Genomic DNA, 11,946 nt, shown 5'->3' with positions numbered 1-11,946 from the left:
GCGTGAACGATCGGTTAGATTTCGTTTTAACAGTGATTAAACGAGATTACAACACAAATGATCGGTTGAAATTCATTTTATCATTTATTAGACGAGAAAACGGCTTAAATAAATGGTTAAAGCACGTTAAAAACGGAAGAAAAGAAAACTGAAAGTAAACGAAATTAAAGTGAAAGTACACAAAACAAGAAATGAATTGAAAGTCTCGGATTCGAAAACTTACCCGTTGAAGAACGAAGAACGAACGAAGAACGGATGAAGAACGGTGAAGAACGACGAAGAACAATGAAGAATTTCCACAGAATCGCTTACGGAAGCGTTACGAAAGTACTTCGACTTGATTTTTCTTCACGAAAACGTGTTTTTTGCCCAAAATAGCCGAAATGCATAGCCAAAGGGGTCTTGAACATTTTGAAACAGCTCCCCCCTCCCCTATTTATAGAAAAAAAGGAGGTGCTTGCTGCCCAAAGACTTAATGAAGAAGATTTCTAAGCGCACCCGAATTACTAAGTTCACCCCCCTTTTCGTATTTTACGGAAAAGTTACGGAAGCCTTACGGAACTGTTTTCGAATTTGATTTTCATCTTTTTTCTTTTCCCTTTTACCAATGTTAAGTGGAATATGCTTACCCAAGGTTTTCGGAAATTTTACGGAAGTATTACGGAAGCCGCGGAAGCCCCGAAAACCATTTTTCAAAAACGTGGAGGAGCTTGCCGCCCAGTTGCTTCCTCCTTAAGCAACCCAACTTCCAAAATGTTCTGGAAGGGCCTAGATTTGAATTGCTATTTACACCCCTATCTTGATATGTTCACCCCCTTACCTTTTTTGGTGATTCTTTTTTCGTAAAGTTACGGAAACTTACGAATCTCGTAACGATACTTGTTTTCTTTCCGTAATGTTACGGAACCTTGCGGATTACATAATCATCCCCTTTTGACTTACGGAATGTTACGGAATCTCACTTAATTATGCAACGATGCTTCCATTTGATTTCCGGTGTGTCACGGAAACTTACGGATTGTGCATCAATATTTTTTGGTTTTCCGGCATGTCCTGGAATTTCACAAATTGCCTAATGATGGGTGCCAAGCACCTCACAAGGACCAAAGAAAGGTCGCATGTCATCAAGCAAAGGTCCCCGGACGAAATTAGGGTATGACAATTTTCAATGGAGTTTGAAGAATTTGTACATATTTTACCCACTCCAAGGATTCTACCTTTGTTGTTGTCACCATATGTTACATGCCCGCTTTTCTTTGGAGAGATATGTGTAAAATTTGATGCATCTCCAGTCATATGTTTTGAGCATCCGCTATCTATGTACCACTTCTTTCTCAAAGATACCTGCATAATTAAGTTTTTGACTTAGGTACCCAAATTTTATTGGGTCCTTGCATGTTAGTATAAACTGAGGATCCTTTTGGGACCCATATCATTTTAATGTTACTGTAATTTTTCTTGAAGTAGCAAGTTGATATGCCATGTCCTCTTCTTCCACAGTAAAAACAAGTGATAGAATTAGAATTACATTTTTGTGTGGAAGTGGAAAAGTTTTTGAAACTTTTGTTGTTTTTCAGATTTATACCCTAGTCCATTTTTATTAGACACATATCTTTGTTTACTTAATATAACATCTAAATTATTTCTACTATATGAAAATTTTGCAAGTGAATTTTTCAACTCTTTAATTTCTTTTACATATTTATCACAACAACTACAAGAATCTGTTATTTTCTTGTCATTAATAGTGGAGATATTAACTTTTTCATTTGTTTTAGAAATTGAGACTTCATTTCTAAGAAGATCTAATTCTTTGTTTAATTTCGAAATTTCATTTTCTAAATTTGAAATTGTTTTCTTTGATGATGAAACTAATTTTGCAAGTTTAATTGATTCTTTATGCAAATCAGCAAATGCATCTTGCAATTCATCAAAAGAAATAGATAAGTTATTTGAAGATGTTACCTCTTCATCACTTTTGTAACTTTTAGCCATAAGGCAGAGATTTATCTCTTCATTTTCAGAATCTTCAGAGGATTCCAAATCATTTTCATCCCATGTGATGTATGCTTTCTTCAGTTTCTTTTCACTATGATTTTTCTTTTCAGATTTTTCCATCTTTTTCTTAAAGATGGGACAATCAACCCTCAGATGTCAGGTTGATTGCATTCAAAGCATTTTAGAGTAGAGGAAGAAGTTTTTGTCCTTTTCTTTGATTTAAAATTAGGTCGCCTCTGATTTCCTCTTACTTTAAGAAATTTGTTGAACCTTTTCACAAAAAGACTTAGATCATCATCATCATCTGGATCATTATCCTGATCACTTTCTTCTTGAATTGAGGATGACGCTTTAAGAGCAATTCCTTTCTTTTTCTTGTCATTTTCTTCATTTTGGTGCAATCTCAATAGTTCCATCTCGTGTTCCTGCAACTTTCCAAATAAAGTGGCAAGAGACATGTCAGACAAATCTCTTGATTCAGAAATAGCCGTTACTTTGGGTTGCTATTCTCTACTTAAACATCTTAACACTTTGTTTATAAGATCCTCATTTTGAAATTCTTTGCCTAAGGCTGCTAGATGATTTACTATATGTGTAAATCTCTTTTGCATGCTTTGAATATTTTCATTTGCATTCATTCTAAATAATTCATACTCATGAGTTAGTGCATTTATCCTAGATCTTTTAACATCTGTAGTTCCTTTATGTGTTAATTGAAGAGTGTCCCACATTTCCTTAGCACTCTTACAATTTGATACCCTGAAATATTCATCCATTCCCAGGGCAGATGTTATTATGTTTTTGGCTTTTAAGTTGTATTCTACTCGTTTTCTATCTTCTTCAGACCATCTATCTCTAGGTTTTTCTATGGTTATGCTTTCACTTTATGAACTACAATCTATTGAAACTCTTTCTACTGTGGTGGGTATATAAGGCCCTATTTCTATGGCTTCCCAGATATTTAGATCTATTGCCTCAATAAAAATTTGCATTCGGGTTTTCCAGTAGTGGTAACCCTCTCCATTGAAGATTGGAGGTCTATTTATAGAATTCCCTTCTGGAAATAAGGAATTTGCTGAGGCCATCTTTTTCTTGAAGCTTCTAAACTTTATACAAGAATGAAGCTCTGATACCACTTGTTAGACAAGTGGCCTCAAATATCTTAAGAAGGGGGGGTTGAATTAAGATATTCCAAACTACTTCCCCAATTAAAAATCTATTTCACTTTTTATTCAAGTTATGAATTCCCTTAATGACAATCTTCTTAAATATTAATTCAAATATAACAATTTGAATATGAATATAAAGCAATAATAAATAAAGGAGATTAAGGGAAGAGAGAATGCAAACTCAGTTTTATACTGGTTCGGCCACACCCTTGTGCCTACGTCCAGTCCCCAAGCAACCCGCTTGAGAGTTCCACTATCTTGTAAATTCCTTTTACAAGTTCTAAACACACAAGGACAATCCTTCCTTTGTGTTTAGAATTCCTTTACAATAAGAGACTTACAGTCTCTTAATCCCTTAGAGAATGAGAAGAAGAAGAAGAAGAAGAAGAACAAATCTCTCTAGAAAGAGATGGATTTTACAGATTGAGCACTCAAATAATTCCTTAATGAATTGCAATTGAATTGGCCAAGGAATTCTTAAGAGGATAAAATGAATTTGCTCTTTGAGAGGATAAACACTTGTTGTTCTGAAAATCTCTCTGCAATTTCGTGTTTAAGTCACATATATATAGACCATTGGTGGTCATGAATAAAGCCTTTGAAAAGTTGTGACTCTTAAAATTATTTTTTTGAAAATCTTGTCTGGTAATCGATTACAGTAATTGTGTAATCGATTATAGCTTTTAAAATTTGAATTAAAACGTTTACTAACTGCTGGTAATCGATTACCAAAATTGTGTAATCGATTACACAGTCTAAAATTTCGAATTCAAATTTTTGTAGCTGCTATAAAACGTATTTGGCCACTGGTAATCGATTACATCCTCTGGTAATCGATTACCAGAGAGTAAAACCTTTGAGAAACACTTTTTTAATTTAAATCACTTGGCCAAACCTTTGCTAATTCAATTAGGAATTCCCTTCCTAATATTCTAGTGATCATCTTGATGTTGTGACTTGTAATCTTGAAGTATTGTCTTGAATTTAATCTTGAAAAGCTCATTTGCATCAATTGCAACACATCATCATGATCATCATCAAAACATCAAAGGCAATTGCATCTACAGAAGCTACATCATATTATATTATTCTTCTATTGGTTCTTGAAAGTAAAAAATGTTACTTCATGCTATCTAGACGTTAGGGAATGTTGCTAGACACCTACCTTGATTAGTAAATTAATTATGATTAATTTACTATCAGTTTAGTATTGAACCTACGGGGTCATACACAACCAAGTGTTCCAATCTTTACAAAAGAAAATAATTTATTTGATAATAAATTATAGAATTTAATTTAATCAAATAAATATTTTAGTGAAATATTGTTATATTTTTTTTTGCTAGCACCAAGAATATAATTAATATAAAAAGGGAGTATTATTTTATAAATGTGAAAGTTGTCCATGAAATAAGAATAATATTCTATTATTACATACCAGGATCAGATCATGTGAATAATTATCGTAATTAGTCATGCGATTAATTGTGAATTATTTTTATCTTATATCATGAAATTTCTTAAAATAAAAGATATGAGATAATTTTTATTTTTATAAAGATAAAGAGATATGAAATTATTTTAAATAATTTTTTTTCTTTTAAAAAAAGACCAACGTTGATATTTCTTAAACATTATAAATAGAAACATATACTTGAGTCGAAGTGTACCAGACACAAACTAGAAAAGTTTAAGCCTAGTTTTTGATCTGAAAAGTCGAAATAGAATTTGCTTAGAGTTTCACACATCAAAGAGTTGATAATAGATATTGATCTCACTCTACACACTATTTTAGAAAAAATTTGTTGTTTTGAGAACGCACATCAGGGTGCACAATCCTATTTTTCTTTATTTATTATTGTTGTATATATTTTTAATGTAAAATAGATCATAATTTTTCGCTACAAGTATTGAGAACACTTGTATGTAACTATCATATCATTGGGGTCAAAAAACAAAATAAACTAGATCGGTGGGCTTGGATCTTAAATTCGGGGAGTATATATGTATGCGGTGAAGGAGGTGTATGAGAGCTTTTCTTAGGGATGAGAGGGTAGAGAATGAAGATTTTTATCAACTATTGTGGAAGCTACATATCCTTTAAAAGGTAAAAGGCTTTATTTGAAGATTGGCGCTAGATAGAATGCAAACTACGGACCACTTAGAAAAAAGACACGTTGTTCCGGTGGAAGCTAATTTAAATTGCATTTTGTGTAATGAATGCATTGAATCATCCCATCATCTCTTGTTTGAAAGTAGATTTGCTCACTACATTCGAACTTCGCTTTATATATGGTATGGTGACATACGTGTTCTGCCATCATCTTGCATTGAGCACTTTTGGCAACACAAAGGGTCGATTATGGGGAAGAAGAGTAGTTCAATATGGTGGACTGTTTGGGCATCGGCTGTGTGGGGAATTTGGCTACATAGAAATGATCAACTCTACAATGATAAACCAATTGACTCTGGGATAGTTTTGGATACAATTTTCCCCGGGGCATGGTCATGGTGTAAAATATTTGTTAAAGATTTTGATGCTTCTTTGTACGCGTGGAATGTTAACCCTCGAGAATGGTTGATGCAACTTGAGTAGTGCTTTGACTCTACGAATATATTATGCTGGATGGAGAACACTAGTCGATAATATAGTATGTGCTGGAAGATGTATTTTCTATTCCACTCGGGTGACACATGTAAGGGAATTAGCTACCTAAGTATATGTTGGGTTTTAAGTGTGCACTGATTGGTGGCTTTGTCACTCCTTGTGGCATATAAACGCCTTTTTATTAATAAAATATGGTCTTTGTAGGGCAAAAAAAAAAAAACACTTGGACGTGTGCATCATATGGAACTGGATGTGAAACCAAACACACTGTAAACATTTTGATTATTGGACTCACTAGCAATCATGTCTTCCTTTTCTGTTTTTCATAGAAACCAACAAGGCAATAACCACGTTATTTCTATGAATTTGGATACAACATGACTTGCATTGGCCCAATCCCTTTTGTATTCAAAAACAAAGATATTGTATTCAAAACAAGAAGAACAAAAAAATTGAAACTCAACAGAAATAACCAAACACAAAAGGGAGAGGGGAGTTGTGGCAAGAAAGTAAAGAGGCAAGAGGAAGCTTACCCTTCCAATTCCCACTCCCACTCTAAAACGCATGGCTTTGTTAGCTACAGTGAGCAATGAAGACAAGTAAGAAGGATTTGAGAGGTGGGAAGTATGAGGAGAGAGAAATTGCGTGGAGAGGATAGAGGATAAAATAGTGTAGGCTTAGTTGACGATGAAAAGTTAGCAGTAGTTTGCTATTAAATTTAATATCTCCATAAATTAATTTTGTGAAGTGTGTAAATTTTGTATATTTTAGGATTTAATTTTAGGAAAGTCCAATCAAATCATATACTTAAATAATAAGGGGGTAAGTTAATTGGTTAAACAAGATATGAATTGTTATAAATGTTCTTATGTATATTTTTCATTCTTACGAATAATAAATTATACACTTAAATCATAGACTGAGTAGATCAATTGGTATATAATTATTACAATTTAACTAAATCTCAAATTCAAATTTTAAATATATAATTATGTTAAATATTTAAATATTAAACAATAGTCAAAACTTTCCCTTAAAATTACATCCTTCACCCATTGATCACTCCAAAAAGAAGTTTTTTTTTTTTATCTTCACCCACCTTTCAACTAACTGGGCATAAGAACCAACATGATTTTATTTAAAGAGCCTTCCTCCTCCAAAGAACTTGCTACCAATTATTTCGACTCTCCCATTTTGCTTCCCATACTTGTTTTTTTAGTACCGTACATTGTTATAGAGATACTTTGTTAAGTAAATAGTTAATTAGTTATGATCCTGCATGCTTTAGTGGTATGGCCAAATAATATATATAGAAGAGATGAAGTTACTCTAAGAGTAATTTTAAAAGAGTTATTCTTTATTTTAATTAATGATTTTCTTGAAATTTCACTATTGCATATGTAACTTTTTAGTAACATTTTTTTGTCTAATATTTAATAAAAATGTCGTTGAAAGACTTTGACAATATTCAAAAAATATCGTAGCATGGGTTATATGCAACATATGATAAAATGTCACAAAAATATATTAGTAACATTTATTTATAATTTGGCAACATTTTTTTAATGTTGCCAAAGGTTTTTAATAATTTTTATTAAGTGTTAGACAAAAAAATGTTGCTAAAGGTTACATATATAGTGTCTAATGGTTAAGATTAATTATTTAGTACAACTGTTCAATTTCAAGAAAATGAATGATGAATATGAGAAATAACTCTTATATATATGAGTAATTTTTATTTCATGAGTTAATTTTTGGGTCCAAATATAAATTTTTTAGATGATGTCAAAATATATCTTATTAGTTGTTATTGGGCGCCATCGACACAACCATTTAATGAGGAGTTCGTCTTTAGAAAAATTAATTGAATTATTTTCTTTTTAAATGTTTTTAAAATTATCATAATTTAAATTCAAATAGTCAATATAGAACTGTTAAAAAATGTTTTTTTTTTGTTAAAATACTGATTTAATATTGTTGTATATTTAAAATTATCTTAAAATTTCAATAGTAAACAAGAAGGGTAAAAAATTAATTAGAAATTGGGTAAAGGTTTGTTAAATCAAAAGAAAAAGAAAAACGATGTATGAAATATAAAACACAAATCACCACTATAATAATAAACAATTAGTGTTAGACTTTCGATTGAGTGTTCATGCATTTGAAAAATGCAATTCATTACGTTCTCAATTTGTCACATCTCATGGACAATCAAAGTGTGTTATTAATTAGTAGTAGTAATTGTTTCCTTTTTCTTTTCTCCGGGATGAGACAATAGAGAAAGAGAAGTGGGAGGGGACAAACAGCATGTAATTAAGGAAGTAATAAAGACGAAAGATGAAGAAAGAAATGCAGTAGGTGGTTTCTCGGGCATAGCTTTTGTGTTGTTCTGATTGTAAGTATATATATTCTTTTCTTTAACAGTTTGAACTTGGAAATATGAATATGTAGTTATATATAGAAAAACGTGCAATGCCAAACTTCAAGAAAAAGGTGTATTGATAGAAACAAGGAATAGTCAAGAGAGGATAGCAGTGTGATAAGGCTGATGGAAAAAGGTAAAAGAATTGGTCTAGTCACAGTCATTGAATTCATTTCATACCCAATGGAATTAACAAAGGCGTTCAGATAGAGAAGAACAGGTCCATAGTGTTGGCACTGTCTAATAAATGCGAATGGCATTCAGAATTAAACGTAGGGTTGATTGAGTAGTTTTACTCAGAAGCAACTTGAAGCAACTGCTATAAATGCAATTCTGTTAATTTTCCAGCATAGTCTAATCTTCTTTAATTTTCTCGTATCTAATAGTTCAACTGTGAAGCGTGTGTATTGGCAAAGCAAAGTATCCCAGGACCAAAAACAGTCGATATAGTCTTTGAAATTTTATAACATTGTCACTTTAAATTTTTAAAAAAGTTTTAAATAAGTTTCTGAAATTATATTCAAAATATGTGTGATATAAGTAAATAATATTAACATGTTTAAGAATCATATGATGATAAATAACTAAATTTAAAAAACTAACGTAACAAAACTATACATTCATTCTCAGATACCGAAATAGTTGTTTATTCTAATTAAAGTATGGTTACGGAGAACAATAAACAAATATTCTCATGAAGCAGTACTAACACCATGTCAAGCTATTTGACCCTAAATTTTCGTAAATTTGACCAAAACTGTACTATCTCTACTGATTAAGAGACGAGAACAAACTGTTCCCTAATTAATAATCATAATCTTTCCGTGGAGGAAATCTCTTAATTTTTCCATCGGTAAAAACAGTAAAAACTCATTAATAAAATATGAACCAGCTAGTACTTTATATTGACGTCATATTTCTGCCTAGATGCATGTTTTGCAATGATATAAGAAAAAAAATATTAAAATACAACTGGAACTTCCACGGTATCTTAGTCTTGAGATGTAAGTGCGCGTCAAAAATAAAGATTGGGGGTACGATCCTTTTCTCCATCTAGAATTGGCCAAACTCTTTATCATTAATAATTATATTAAAACTAATTTTAATCGTGCAACCATACATAAAATTAGTCGATGCTCATTTAATCTTATCATTCATTTTGATCATGTATTTATGATGAACTTTTTAACACATTATGACTCACCAATTTGCTTTCTTTCTATGTTTGTGTCAGTATAAGTATGTATTATTAAAATAATTGAGCTAACGCACCAGATTAATGGCAATTGATAGACAGATTGGGATTTTCAAACCCAGACAGCACATAGTAGAGTAATATTTCCAAATTAACTTAGGCAAGCAGATGAGAAACATGCTTACATTATATGTATAGAATTGAAGAATCTGGCATCGTTATGAGTCCATGTTTATACATCATTGTGAGTGACAAAATAAGCATTTATGTGGATATCAGTAATGATGATAATTAACCAACCACAAATTAAATGAACCATTATAGCTGAAATTAGAGGAAGAGAGAAGAAAAAAAGTTTAACTAAATTAATTAATTACCTATTGCATTAAATATGTCACCCCCATGAAACCCTAGGAGCGGTTGCGGTCGTCGCCCCCGCCGGTGGCACTCTGATGTTGAAGCTGATTGAGTTGCCCTAAGCTGGCAGATATGTTCATTGCCAAGAGGCTTGCATCGTAGTTGTTGCCTGCATCGAAGCTTTTCACCACTTGTTGTTGCTGGTGTTGGTCCCTAGGAAAGAACTGGTGGTGGTGATGATAATGATAGTGATGGTCACGGCTAAATCCACCACCACCAGACGTGTTTTGATGATGGTGGTAGGTCGTGGCTGTGGACTCAGAAGCTAGAGAACTCAAATTGGTGGTCGTGCTCAAGTTTTGGTACCTCGAGAGCTCGGATTTTGCACAATAGAGGTCCATTTGAAGCTGGCGAAGTTGGTGTTGGAGGAGCGATATGACTCCTACACAACCATAGACAGGGTCACGGAGCCTCATCTCAGCTTCATAAGCAAGAGAATTGACAGCATCTTCACGTTGGTGAGGATGCAAGTCGTTGAGAAGCTTTGTGACATTGCTTGCCCCAAAGATTCTATGAACATTTGCAAACTTTTGAGGCTGGTCAGGGGGAAAATATGGTGCAAATGCACACTCGGGTTGGCATTTGCGACGCAAGAACTTGCATGCTGCACATGGTGAATTTGAAGATGCCATAGTAGTAGTCACTTAGTACTTTTTTTTTGCTACTCTTCTTCCTAGCTATAGCTACCTCCTTTTTCCTTTTTCTTTCTCACACCACCATTAATTTCTGTGACGCATTCACCATGTTTGTTATCACTATATTGTAAAATAATGATGATAATAGTAATAAATGTTATCAAGAAAAGAGAAGTGGTCAATTAATGTGTGTTAGATGGCCAAATATCCATTATTTTAGCTTTATTTTTGGTACTACAATCCATTATTTTACGCTACACTCTCTTTTCCCTCCCATAGCTTCCCTATTTTATTACCTTTTATTCTTTCTTTTTTGCAATTAAAATCCAAACCACCCTAACTGATGTTAAAATCAAACTATACCCTAATAAATTTTGTTTCTCTTCTTATAATTACCACCACACTTTGCACTTGATTTTATATGGCTAGCTTAATATCAAATTCATGATTGTTTTTTCTATCCTTATTTTTGATCAAAAATTGGATATTTTAGTTTAACTAGAACGGAAACGGGAACAGATTAATATCTACACTAAAAAAATATAATTAAGTTAGCCAGGGTTTTGTCAACTGGGTTTGATTAAAATAAAAAAGTTTGGGAGATCCAAGAGGGGAAAAGATGAAAAGAGCAATGGGATTGAGGAAAAATACAAAAGTGACAAAAACAAGGAATAGATCTGCATATATAACTAAATTCAAAGATCGAGTTACCAGTCCAATTTCATATCCTGAGACAAAATCCTTGATCCTTTCGCTGCTGGCAGAGGAAATTGAAGACAAAAACCAAGAGCTAGTTTGAATATCAGGAAGGGAGGTGCTGCCTGGGGATAAAAATATTGTTGAATGTTTGAAGGCAGAAGACACTCCCTTGTGTAAGAACGAACGAGGCCTGATATTGTTTAAATTTTTATGATATATGGAGGGGTATAAATATAGGGAGAAGCACTTAATTAATGTAATTCTTATGATTCTGCAATATATTCTACTTTTCTTTTAGTTGGATACATAAAATGTTTATGACATGCTTTGACATGACCAGGAAAATCATTATGCCAGGATAATTTGGCGTGTCCATTTTCCTCTGTTTAGTTTCTTTTAGCTTCTGCAGATGGATGAAGCGAAGATTGATGATGAGAAAGAAGATAACTTGGTAATTTACTGATGAAATCAAAAGTAAAACGTATTGTTAGAAATAATGGAAGAAAAAATATATATAGTAGAATACATTATTTTAATTCTTAATTCTCACTATCAAATATTAAGTGTAAAACACACAAAAAAAAAACTCCAATTAACTGTATATTTACAAAACAATAAGAAAAAAAATATATTAAAACAATTGAGTCTAGGATATGATCTAAAAGCGCCACGCCAAAAATGAAAAAAGAAAATTGTCAGTAGATAGGGAACAAAGTTCAAATTTCATAATATTCAAATATAAAATATAAAGACAAAACAAATGATTTAAAAATATCATAAAAAATTTCCTAGCCTTCGTCATA

At 32.3% G+C, this 11,946-nt stretch overlaps 1 protein-coding gene across 1 annotated transcript; it reads right to left on the bottom strand.

The window, feature by feature from the left end:
- Positions 1-9,531: 9,531 nt before the first annotated feature.
- LOC100806890 (protein ASYMMETRIC LEAVES 2) lies at positions 9,532-11,332 on the bottom strand. Its single transcript, XM_003545762.5, has 2 exons — positions 11,156-11,332; positions 9,532-10,535 (listed from the first exon to the last, which is right to left on the bottom strand). Exon 2 carries the CDS (start codon positions 10,439-10,441, stop codon positions 9,803-9,805), a length of 639 nt encoding a protein of 212 aa, XP_003545810.1. The 5' UTR covers positions 10,442-10,535; positions 11,156-11,332; the 3' UTR covers positions 9,532-9,802.
- Positions 11,333-11,946: the final 614 nt, after the last annotated feature.

Source organism: Glycine max, chromosome 15 (genome assembly GCF_000004515.6).
Source record: "Glycine max cultivar Williams 82 chromosome 15, Glycine_max_v4.0, whole genome shotgun sequence".
In the NCBI taxonomy this organism is placed as follows: domain Eukaryota; kingdom Viridiplantae; phylum Streptophyta; class Magnoliopsida; order Fabales; family Fabaceae; genus Glycine; species Glycine max.
This window is presented reverse-complemented; position numbering and strand designations above follow the sequence as displayed.